At 39.3% G+C, this 12,899-nt stretch overlaps 1 protein-coding gene across 1 annotated transcript; it reads right to left on the reverse strand.

The window, feature by feature from the left end:
• Positions 1–339: 339 nt before the first annotated feature.
• Positions 340–6,859, reverse strand: LOC139716047 (meiotic recombination protein REC114-like). Its single transcript, XM_071627600.1, has 5 exons — positions 6,713–6,859; positions 3,515–3,598; positions 2,344–2,427; positions 1,472–1,609; positions 340–513 (listed from the first exon to the last, which is right to left on the reverse strand). The coding sequence occupies exons 1-5, from the start codon at positions 6,857–6,859 to the stop codon at positions 340–342; spliced, it is 627 nt and encodes a 208-aa protein (XP_071483701.1).
• Between the last annotated feature and the right edge of the window lie 6,040 nt (positions 6,860–12,899).

The following is a 12,899-nucleotide window of genomic DNA, read 5'->3' on the forward strand; positions in this document are numbered from 1 at the left end:
ATGCATACATACGTACCTACAACGATCCATAAATATGATAAACACTCCCTATCTAGAAAACGCTGATGAATGACAAAGAGGCGATACACAGTTCACAGAGCAGCAACGCAAGATATTATATACATACACGCACACACAAGACAAAAATACAAGAGACCATGATACCTATGAAATAACAATTCCTGTATCTCAACTGGTTCCCTGATTTGTGATCCGATTGACTCGGCATTACTACACACATTTTTCACCAGTCAACTGTCTACCATAAAAACTATACGGATCCAATCACCGATCTTCATTGGTCCAGACTCATGCTCTCCCATAGATCATGTAGGACTATTACTCGTCCGACTCGATAGCTTTCAGTTCTCTCTCCACGGCTCCTACGAAGGCGGGAAAAGTGGCGTCAGTCAGGAGAAATCTCAGAAGTTTGTTGAGATCGCCTGAGTCCGCTGTGACCGAGGACTCCAGGTAAGGGATGGGGAGCGCTACGCCCTCTGGGTCTGACACGCTCTAAAGCAAAATATTGTAATAGAGTGCTAACATTATGATGGAATAAAAATGTGGAAACATGATAGTTTTCAGTGGTTTAGTGTATGTCCGAAAGTTTATGGATATTATTATGCGGCTATCACTGCCCGATAAAACTTCGTCTCCATGTATTTAAAATGTCGATACATGTATGTGATTTTATGCCGATGATATATGGCTAGATACGGACTGCGTACAAAGGCTCGCCACTCAACTGTAATATATTGCACTTATTGATTAAGATTTTGAAACGGGTCAGAATTACCCTTCATGTGTGCTGTATAATTATTTTCAAGTTATACAAGGTTATCTTGTGTAGTATACAATAGCATGATGTAGACTAACCTTTGACATGTCAGAGATCGAAACTTTGCCTCTTATCGTAGTCTCTGCTTCTTCTTTTGCCGAGGACTGTATGGAATTGAACAACAGATTCAGTTTTAATATGACATGATAGACCATGATGAATGAGAAGCGTTAATACGGTTAACCAAAACATGTATTATATCCATGAAAAGACTTTAACAACATTAATATACATTGTAAGCACACATCAAGATAATAGGTATGTATACATACGCAGGTATATAATTCTAATAATGAAAATCATACAAAGTTTCACACCCGTTGCCGCGATTGTTGTCAGTCTTCATGCGGTCGTGATATCTGGTATGGTTCTAATTATGTACCTTAGATCATTCAAACTAAAGTATGCGCTCACAAACATGTAACATGCTTGACTGAAAAAAAAAAGTCTGATTCAGTGAGAAATTCATAATCTTCTCAAAATGTATTGTTCTGGAACTATGACAGTCATACTTAATTGAATCTAAAATTCTGTTCGATCGTAAAGTGATATGTATCCGTAAATTACGAATAAAAAAACCACCTCTAGCTGATGAAGAGGGAACAGAATGAGCAGGGGAGATTGAAATCTTACTGGCTCGAGATTTCTCGCTGGTTCAAACAGTTTAACAGGAAAGAAGAATGACAGACAGGAAACACAGTCGTCACACATGGCCTCTCCACTTGACCTCTGACCTTTCGCAAAGCGAACTCGGAACTTTCTGGCTTCATTCTGAGTTCATTATAGGCATAACAATGAAAATGAAATCACCGAACCCATCAGACTGATACAAATACAGTAATGTAAAATTAACATTTATAATCGTTATGCAATAAACAACGAAGATATAGGAGATGACAAAGTAACGAAAATAAACAGATTTTCCAAAATGATATCGTAATGTTCACTATTTTCACCGTCATAATAACTTAGATGTCAATCGGTATATCTGTCATTTTGTGAAAATAGTGTAGTGACACATGCATATACTAATACCTGACGTCATGGAAAGATAACGACTAATTGGTTTGTTATTACCATGATTACACAATATCGTTTTCCTGGGCTCGCACAAATAGCATTTGGTTCCGGCGCGGATGATATTTAGAGTTTGTTTTTGCAGTCCCTTTTCATGTGTTTGCAGAAAGGTTCATGGGAATAGTTTTGGAAATCAAATCCCCTAAATAGAAATCAAAATTATTACTTATATTAGAATTAGATAATATTTGATGATATAGACATGTTAGAGAATGGCACAAAAGTGAACCAAAAGAAGCCAAAAGACAAAGGTCTATGTGATATTTGTATCAAAAGTTGGGTTTAACTGACTAGCTAGGAAGGCAAAAGACCAGAGGAGACAACGGAGAACACTTTTTTTCTTTTTTTTTTCTTTTTTTTTTACGCAACAGGAAATAAGAGATGGAGAGAAAGAGACAATATCAAAGCAAAAACAGTGGCATTTCTACCTTGATTTTGATGACAAACAGCAAGCTGTCACCTCGTACGAATCCCCGCATGGTGCCCCTCATATCTGGCAAAAAGTAGTTCTCCTGAAATAGAATTGATAATTACCTTCGCAGTCAGATATAGTGTGGTCACAAATATATCTTAGCTATGTTGCGTAGTTCTGATGTACCATGCTCGTCTCTAAAAATGTTATTAGGCTTTTTGTTTGTTTGTTTACTTGCTTGTTTGTTTGTTTGTTATTCTTTGTATCATGCCGTGGCGCTGTGTGTTTCATTTGAACTTCGCAAAGATATCATGGAGAATTTCCAGACATGTATGCATCAAGTCACGAAGGATGAATTTATCGGAAATGTCCAAGTCCAATATTTTACGACATGAAATATAATTTTTTTTTTTTTTTTTTCAGGCCATCTACGTAGGCCTACACAGATTTTGGCACTTTCATGGTGTACTGATTTTGAGGCGTTATTGTTTCTACGCATAAACTTGAAGAGTCAAATTCATTCCGGCAAAGTTTATAGGCTCTAGGCCTCGACGTGATAGCCACACTTTGTGGTTGAACTTCGTAAAGATATTATATGAAGGACAATTTCCAAAGACATGTAGGGACTATGCATCAAGTCACGTAGGGTGAATTTATCGAAAATGTCCAAGTTATTTTACGACATAAAATATTCTTTTTTACTTCTTCTTTTCAGGCCAACTACGTACATGTACACAGATTTTGGCACTTTCATGGCGTACAGATTTTGAGGCGGTATTGTTTCTACGCATAAACTTGAAGAGTCAAATTCATTCCAGCTTGATAGGGTTTTCGGGTTAGGCCTCGACGTGAGAAAAACCACACTTTGTGTCAACATCAGAGAAAGACAACAATCCCGTCTTTGCATTTCCCCTTAAACAGGAAGAATTCGTTACACACCAGTGGAACTAAAAACGAAGGAGAAATAGACGGTTTGAAATGTTCGAACAGATGTTAAGAGATGGGTCCAGTTTCAAACTACAAAAATAAATGAATCATAACGATAATGAAAACGGGTCCCAACTACCAAACATTCCCGTCAGCCCATTGCTTTGTAATTTGCAGCGAGGGGAAAAAAGATGGGTAGAAGCTATTGGATGATCCTGTGCTTTGTAAATAACACTGAACACACTCAGGCTGCCACTCACCAAGATGACTTCGCCATTTGTCAGCAGCAGGTGTCCCTTTGTGACAGTCAATTTTAGCCCACCAGGCTCTGAAGAGGAAATGTACTTCAAAAGTACAATATTTGAAATTTCGTTAGGTTCATTTCTTTGCGGGTTTTTGTTCTCTCTACATAAAATCTAGTCAAGAGTCTATAAAGAGTCATTAATGGAGACAGTAAAATTGTAAATTGTAAATGAAAGTTATTGAGTTTTCCGGTATTTAGAAAATATAACATTCGTATCAAGGACACTAGTAAAATACAGGTTTCGAACTAGACAGCTAGAGGTTAGGTTTGATAACAAACGGGCGTATCGGCATCGCTTGTATCTGTTCGATCCATGCTATCAGCCACTGCACTTGACCTGATTTTAGTTCTACCTGAGATCATTCCAACAATATCAACATGAAGAGAGACTCTAATTCGAGAACAACAAATACAATACAGTATTACACATTTCGCGAAGCATCGTCACACTCAGTAACACACTTGTACATCAGACTGGAAAATCTAAAACCTACTCGCACTATATAAAGCACTACTATTAAACGGTTAACAAAGAACTAGGGTGTACCGCTATTTTACTACAACAAGAGATGAAGTACACTAGGCCTACTGGTGCGGATTGTTACCACAAAATCAACATTATACAAGAAAATGTAGGTACCCAGCCCTTGCTTGGTCTAGCGGTGTAAACAAAACACAGATCTGTATTACAGAGACTCCAACCCAAAGCACCTTCTGATCTGGAGATTCTCCCGCCTGAAACCCCTAGCAAACGGGAGACTCCAAAATTGATGTGTGCGAAGCGCGAACTTCCTAGGGTTGTAGATGCTCTCTGGTGCTATCTAAGGCTTATTTCTTCAACATACAAGAGCAATAAGTAAGAAATCCTTTCCAACGGGAGACACAGAGCCAGGGCGGGAGAAATTAAATCTCAAACGGGAGAACGGGAGATTTTGCAAAAATGGGTTTTCGGCGGGAGATCTCCCGTCGAAAACGGGAGAGTTGGAGTCTCTGGTATTATTTGTTTCACTGTGTCAGCAACTTGAGCTAGTGATAGAATCACGTTAGACGTAGGCAGCATAGCAGTGGCACTGCTCGCGACTCTCTCGTCTGCATGCTGACGCTAACACTAGGCTTAGATAGGAATTAGGAGTTTGTGTGCATATGGGACTGCGTCGGGAGAGTTCATGGGACTAATCATGCCACCGTGCAGCTCAATTGATGTGATTTAGATCTAACTAATTTTACAGTTGGCACGGGGTGTGACTGTAAAAGCCACATATAGATCTAGGTCTGATTAATTTGGCACGAAACACTCAATTCACACCTCCAGCTACTGAGGTCTTTGTTAGCATCCACATTGCAGTAGGCGTAGCCCCCTATTGCATGCCCTAGCGCTAGGGCCAGGGCTCGTCCCGCCCATACATGGTCGGACATCCGGGTATTTTGCGTGTCACGGGGTCATGGATAGCGTTGGAGTGAAAACAAACCACTCGCGTGAGCCTGGAGCAAAGAGATTAGGGAGCTTTAGATTTTAGACGCGCGGACGTTCAAAGGAAAAAAACATGTTCTGAGCTTGCGCAGTAGCGCGCGTAAAGTCAATCTATTTTTAGCTTGCGTCGCCTGAGTTGTTTACTACGCGTACTGGGCTATTTTCACGTCCGCACAGTTTGCGACGTAGAGAGCTACTTCATGCACTGATCATATGGGGGCGCGATTTTATTTTTTATACGTTGCGTCCCAGCGTAATCTAAAGCTACTTTTCCACACGACGCAGGGAGAGGAGAACGTCCAGCGCAAGCGTCGGCTCAAACGTCCGCGCGTCAAAATCTAAAGCTCCCTATTATAACACAAGAGGGCGTAGTCCAGTGGGGAGGCAGCCGCGCGAGGTAGCTGCCATTTCCCGTTGTGGGAGCCGCCATTGCACGGATCCTGGCAGCGCACTGTTTAATGCGCTCGACTTGAATATTCGGCGCAGTGACCTTGCGTTATTTTATTGTGACGTCACAATGGTCATGTTTAAGCGTCATAATGGTGCTGAGGTTGTTTGATTTTATGGCTCGAGTGGGAATGTACGCGAAACAAACGTCATAATGCTCAAGTACTGTCTAGTCTACACCCAAGTTCCCACTCTTTATTTTGCGAACAACAAAAAGGTCTGGACTCTACCAAATGGTTCAAATGATATGATACCATCGTAGAAACTAATATTCAAACAATTAACCACATTGTGATTCTGAAAATGAAAAGTGTAATGAAGAATAACATATCATTCCAGATATGATATGAGAAGATATGACTTGAACGTAGACTTAGATCCAGTGCCAGGAGCTGAGTGTGCGCTCCCTCTTCAATTTTGGACGCACTATTTGTACGCACGCGTATGGCGACTACTTACTCTATAGGTATAATCTCTTTGGCCTGGAGTGAACGCTGTACGTGTTTTCTGCCGGGGCGCCCCGCGAGCATAGCGCTAGCGCAAGCTGGTACTGTAGCTGTGCGGGCGGCAGGATTAGGCCCTAGGCCTACTCTAAATTAGGCCCTACCCTAAGTACTACAGTACTAACGTTAGACCTACCTGAAGTTTCTATGAGGTACTAAGTAAGCGTAGATATCGGGGTAGGGCCTACTCAAAGAGGTTCTACTGCACATCTGGCCATTTTGTCGGGTCGTTGATCCAGAGTCCTGCCGCGATTTCGGGCACAGGTCCAGTCCGGCCGCCTTTAAACTTGGCAAAATACCGGGACCGATCGATCGACAGGATCCAGATTTTTAGAATATTGCTGGCAAGACATGATGCATGTATCTCATGAATGATGGCACAAATGACAAAATGAATAATGAAAAACAGTCCCCATGTCTGAGCTGCGTAGAGTTGCACATAAATTATACGCGTCGCACATGCACAGCATGCAGTATGCGCATTTAATATGCAGGCTTAGCGCTTATGCAAGCTGTTTGTTTTCACTCCAGTCGACCGGAAGTGACGTGTAGCCGACCGCAAGAATACCGGACCTACGTAGGCCTACGTGCGCGTGTTAGTTCACGCTACACAGCCGGCTGGCTGGCAGCACAGATGAGCTGTAGCTGCGCAGATGGTGGCCGGCAAGCTGCAGTCGAGATAACCTACGAATCTTATGATTATAGAATATTAGATAACATGATTTTGCCATACCTTCCATTGTTGTTCTTTTCGTGGGGTTGTTGTGACATAGCTTTTCGCATCGCCATCCCTGGAGAGATATCGTGCATACTTCAACAGTTCCCATGGGTGAGCTAATTTTCCAACACCAATTTCCTCGGAGGTGTCTCGCTCCGCCATATCTATCATCATCGATCAAAGTTTGCATACTAGCTAGATATATATACGGCGCGCGCATGCATACAATGAGCATCACATGCGCAGCAAGCACGCACGTACACACACACGACCGTCGTACACGTACACACACGTAGGCGCCTACACACACGGTAAGCACTATTTGGGCACCCGTCCCGCTTCATCATGAATATTCATCAGGCAGTCGTCCAACGATTTAGCAGGTTAATTCTCACGCCGTTTTCAGAGTATGTTGTCTAGTAGGCCTATATGAGGAGTCTATATCAAGTCTTTAAGGTAAAGGGTGCATATTCTATGTAAAATAAGTAAGTTTTCATGCGGGTGTCCGGAAACCCAACCCCCCATTATACTTATACTGTATGTGCGGGACTTCCGCGAGTGCGACGTGCGTAAAAGTTTGGGACGAACATCTTCGGACGTCTTGACCCACAAAGGTACGTGAAAAACGCTGAAAAATGATGTTAGTTTTCGAATTTTCGACCCATTTTATAAAACAAATGATGCACAGGATTATTTCGTGGCGTTAGTGTAGGCGTAGCTCACTCTCGGGTATTTACAATGTAGTGCAACATGCACTCGGCTTCGCCTCGTGCATGTTTCACAATTGTAAATACCCTCGAGTGCACTACGCCTACACTAACGCACTCTATCCTGTGCATCATTTGTATACTAGTAAATGGCAGAACGCTGGATACGAGCAAAACGTATGGCCGGGAAGCGTTTTTTTTTTTTTAAGACGGCACAGATTGGGGCATGGCGCGTGTTAAACCTATGGGAAAAACGTTGGGTTAAGGGTTTTTGGTTATGGTTAGGGTTAGGGTTGGGGTTAGGGTTAGGGTTAGGGTTAGGGTTTGATGGTTAGGGTTAGGATTAGGATTAGGGTTAGGTTTAGGGATAGGGTCCCCGATAGATTTTTAGTTTCCCCAATCTGTGCCGTCTAAAAAAAACACGCGGCCGGGAAATGTAAAAATCTCGAAAAATTGCATCAACGGGGAATGTTAAAACGTTTCGCTGGGAGATGGAGAAATGTTCATTTTTGCCGAGAAATGTAAAAACGCTGCCGGGAAATGAAAAAATTATGTATTTCCACGGTATTACGGATACATGTAAAGGATGAATATTGATGATGAAGCGGGACGGGTGCCCAGATAGTGCTTACCTACACACACACACAGCAGAAACAGAAACTACGCCCTCTCCATTACTCCTCCACACACACACACACACACACACACACACACAAAAGTCAAAAGAGTAAGTTCTAATCATGTAAATGCTTGGTAACGTGAATCGCTCAATTATTCATCCATTTCATACCTCCACTTCAGTTTCTGTGATATCGCTTTTTGCTTCGTAATTGTTTCCTTTGCTCGTTTACTCACTTGATTTTTAGGGGGATATTGTCGTTATCATACGGCAGAACGGATGCCGTACGTCTATCTTGACTCAGGTTACGAAATCTTTCCACCTATTTATCGAATGGTTCAAAACAACGACAAAAAAGTTGCTACACTTGTATCATGTCTCAAGCGTTAAACGTTGAGATAATGTTTTCCCATCTTCCTAGCTCCGTTATTCGAAGCATGACTTACAGTGTAAGCGAAAATAAAGTTTTCATATTTTATCCTCTAGAACACAGATAATCTACATAATTATGCGTATACATGAACAAAAGTACAGTGTATTAAAAGAAAGCCGTCGAAGTGTGTCACTGAAATCAGAATCACGCCCGGAAGGTACTATTGGAAGGAACAAGAAACGAACCAACATCACAAGACGACAAATGGGACAAACACCATTAAAATGTTTGAAGTAACAAGTCTTTCACGTTGTTGGAAAAATACACAATTTGTTCCCGTAGTCACTCCCAAGAGTGTGCAAACACGAGGGTGAAAAGAAATACGAACTTATAAAATAAATTAAGATGAACTGATGAATACAAAACTTTGTTTCAAGAAGTACAACACTTCACAATTTAGGGGCATGCTACAATTTCTGTAGCATGAAAACAAAAGAAGTGATACACTGTACGTGTAGAAAAAAAAAAGTAAAATCTTGTTGCAGTATAAAAACCAAAACGGATTCAAAGTCCGACCTGATAGGTCTAATTACACTCTGTATATTCCAAACACATAACATTCAAATATTGAGTAAACCGATGACAGTCTAACATTTCATCACACACACACAAACACACACACACACACACACACACACACACACACACACACATACACACAGAGGTACACACACAAACATACAGACACAAATAAGAAGCCAAAATAAATATATAAAATTGACAGCTTCCATTACGTACTTTGATCATTACAGAACGCAGTTCAAGTTGAGAGAAGCGGTAGGACTGGTGTCTGATAGTAAAACCCAATATGGCAACGAAACCCAGGAATACGGAAGCATGAAATTATCAGATACAGATAATAATACTGTGGTAGATTTTCCTTAGATTGCCCACAATATAGCAAATGCCCTCAAAGAGTGAAAATGATGAAATAGAGGTAAACTTATATTACTACATGTATTTCTCTTTTTTTAACATATATTTCTGTTTCCCTTGATCACTTCAAAGACAATATGTGACCCTGCACCTCAAAACAAACAAAAAGTCGCCAGACATGAATTTTTAGTTAAGACCATATTCTGAAAGAGCAGACTTTCAGCTTTAAAATGATGTATAACTCAAATCAAATGGACTCTCCTAACCTATCTAAACATGGGAAAGAAAGCACAAACTCAGGAAAAGTGTGAACTGAGAAAAGAGGCTCTGAAGTACAGTGTCTATTCAAGCGCTTAATCTTTACTAAACTGTGCTGGCTGTGCGATGAATGGAACAAAAAAACAGGAAGTAAACCACCAGAGTAACAACAATGAAGGGATTATCAAATTAAAGTGAAATTAAGCATGCCTCATTAACACATTCTGTCCATAATTAATGCCAACTTTCAAAGCAGTAGCACTATCCTTTCAAAAGTTATTAGAGTTGAAAGTGAAGAGTGTGAACAAGGTTTTTCAGAAATAAAAAAGGGATTCTGAAGACACACCTAATCACACTATTCTACCAAAAATGTTCGAGATAAACTGCTAAAAAACACACTTTCCTGCCCGTTTTATGATACCAAATTTTAGCATAATGTAAAAGAAGACTCGTTCTTTCAGAAAATATGAAAAAGTCAAGTTCGGCTAGGTTGACCCATTTCACTTATTTTCAGTCCTCATTCAAAATCAGTGTGTGCGACTTAATGTTCGTTTTGAGGTGCACCGTCACATATTATCCATATTTACTCCGATGGTGTGATAACAATTGAGTGTACACTTTGCTGTGGGTCGGTCTGTAGAACACTTTCACACAAACTGTATATAAATGATGACAAACTTCCTTTAGAGCCTGATATGAACATTAAATTCATAAAATCCATTGCATCGCGCAACAAGATAAGGTAAAAACTGTCTGAAATCTGCCAAAAAAGACAAGCAAATTTCCCTGTACAAAGTAAAGTCCACTTTCATATACATAAGGATTGAGAAAATGCAGCAATATTAGTAGAACACATTAGTGAAAGTTTGAGGAAAATGGGACAATTCGTTCAAAAGTTATGACTTTTTGAAGTATCTGCGCAGTTACTGCTGGATGAGAAGACTACTACAGTGTATGATGTCACATGCGTACAACGATATAAGGAAAATAAAAAGAGAATTTCACAAAACTTTATTTTTTGAATAAAGTTCACATTTCTTCAACTTGTTACTGGCGTATGTTGAGGGTAATATTATTCCCCTTGCCTTCTGAAAGAGAGAAGTCGAATGTTTTTTCGTTATCCAAGAAAAATGGAAATACATGTATGTTGCATTTCCTTTTTTCTTTCTTTATATCGTTGTACTCATGTGACATCACAAGCCATAGTAGTCTTCTCATCCCGTGGTCACTCAGCAGAAACTTCACAAATTCATAACTTTTGAACGGATTGTCCGATTTTCCTCAAACTCTCACTGATGTGTTCTACTAATATTGCTGCATTCACTAAACCCACATGCCTATGAAGGTGAACTTGTCCTTTAAATATGTGTAATCTAAAGCACCACGATGAGCGAGATTAAGTGAATACATTGCATACTTCAACCGGATAGAGATGCTCATTGATATTGTTAATAACAGTAGAAGCAGATTTACTTATCATATCACATTCATATTGTTATTATCAATATAGATATTACAATATTATATATATTAGTAATTTGGTAATGAGCTTGGTGTCATTCACTTTTACTTCCACAATAATACATGTATTCATAATTAACATTATCACATCTTTTTTCATACTACAAGAGTAATTCATTCAACATCAAATCAGATTGAAAATTTAAATTATATTGGAATTAGTAAAGACAGGTCCAATGGACAGGGACATGTTGAAAATTGTGTCACTTTGGGATCATCAAAGTAACAAATAACATTTAAAAAACCCAAAAGGGTCTGTTTAATCTAGACGAAAGAAAATATATCATTTTGTTTTATCCAGGCACAATGAACTTTGTTGCATAAGATCACAGAGCGCACACTCAGTTTTCATTGTGCATGATACAAGAATGTGGCTTTGTAACACAAATTGTCATAGAATTAAAAAAGTTTAGAATACCTTAAACAAACTAATGTGCGGTGGTGTGACTGTAAAGATACAAAAAAAAAAAAACATGGTCTGATCAAAGGACGGTGGTATTAAGACCTTCATTGAGAAAAATCAAGGCAACCAAGCATTGCATGCTTCAGAGAATATAAGCTTTTTATATTCACCACCACACGCTGAGGGCAAGTCCATGCCATTTTAGTCCCATGGTTCTTAAGTTTAACATACAACAATGGGTCCTACTGAAAATTGCTATAAAATTTATAAATCTTTTGTCAATTGCAATCTTTTGTGAATTACACATAAGGTAGATCTTCAAATCAACCATGGAATGATAGAAAGACTTAGTATGCAAAAACTGGTCAACAGTGGTTAGAAATACCATCATTTACTCCTCTGTCTAGTTGGAAAATACACCATACATGCATCTGCAAATTTCTCAAGACATACAACCTGCTCATAAATACAAATGTAACGGTATAGGAATATCAATGTTTATGTATAAAAGCACACACTAATAACAGGACGCATGAACAACTTTAGACTTTTCACTCTCAGCTGAATGAATTCACTTAGGACGGAAACTTGGGATGCATGCAGTCACACAAGGCAATGTTAGTGACTAATGATTCATTGACAATCTTGCCAAGGTGACAATATGAATAAACCTCTGGCATTTTCACATAATAAGCTAGCCAGCAAATATGCTGTGGAACAATGAACAATATCCTTTCTTCCTAGCATGAGGACGAACCACTCTGGCTCTTTCTTAAAAGTGAAATGAAAATAATTCAAAGAAATTTCGTTCAGTGTGGCAAAAGAAATTTCAAGTTAAATGTATACTACTGAATGAAAAACATACTGCATGATCACAGCAGTTTTGCACCATTTCATGGTATTGAACAGAACTAGAATCGCATATTGAGTCAAACTGATGTTGGCTTTTTAGAAATGCACACTGCAGTCTATACAGTACCCATTACATGACGTCTACAGCCACTAACAGCAAAGTCAACATATTGTTTTTGTTGCCAATTTAGAGTAAAATTCTACAACGTTCTTAAGTTGACTTTGACAGATAAGGTACAATAAAAACCACCAAAATAACATATGTTTCACCAAAACTGGACAAAATATATGAAAATCATGGAATTTACAGTTTCTCATGTTTAGGCAGAACAGAGATATGAGTAGAAACCACATGTGCATACTGGATGAGGCATTGACGTTATGGGCTAACAGAATTTCCTGTTGACCTACATACTATTAAATCTTATAAAATTGACCTTTGTCATGAAATCAAAATGAAAAACCACATCATTTGAATCCGTTTGCTGTGCTGTAAAATAATGAATTTTACGGAGAAAGGGTTGTAGTGGAAT

Source organism: Diadema antillarum, unplaced genomic scaffold, assembly GCF_040938485.1.
Source record: "Diadema antillarum isolate AM-2024a unplaced genomic scaffold, OU_Dant_1.0 scf00000060, whole genome shotgun sequence".
NCBI classification, from domain to species: domain Eukaryota; kingdom Metazoa; phylum Echinodermata; class Echinoidea; order Diadematoida; family Diadematidae; genus Diadema; species Diadema antillarum.

Coding starts and splice junctions, on each gene's coding strand:
- LOC139716047 (XM_071627600.1), bottom strand. CDS start 6,859: ATGGCGGAGCGAGACACCTCCGAGGAAATTGGTGTTGGAAAATTAGCT. Junction 2,428..3,514: donor CAAATGGCGAAGTCATCTTG/GTGAGTGGCAGC, acceptor ATTCTATTTCAG/GAGAACTACTTTTTGCCAGA. Junction 1,610..2,343: donor TGTTTGTCATCAAAATCAAG/GTAGAAATGCCA, acceptor TAATGAACTCAG/AATGAAGCCAGAAAGTTCCG.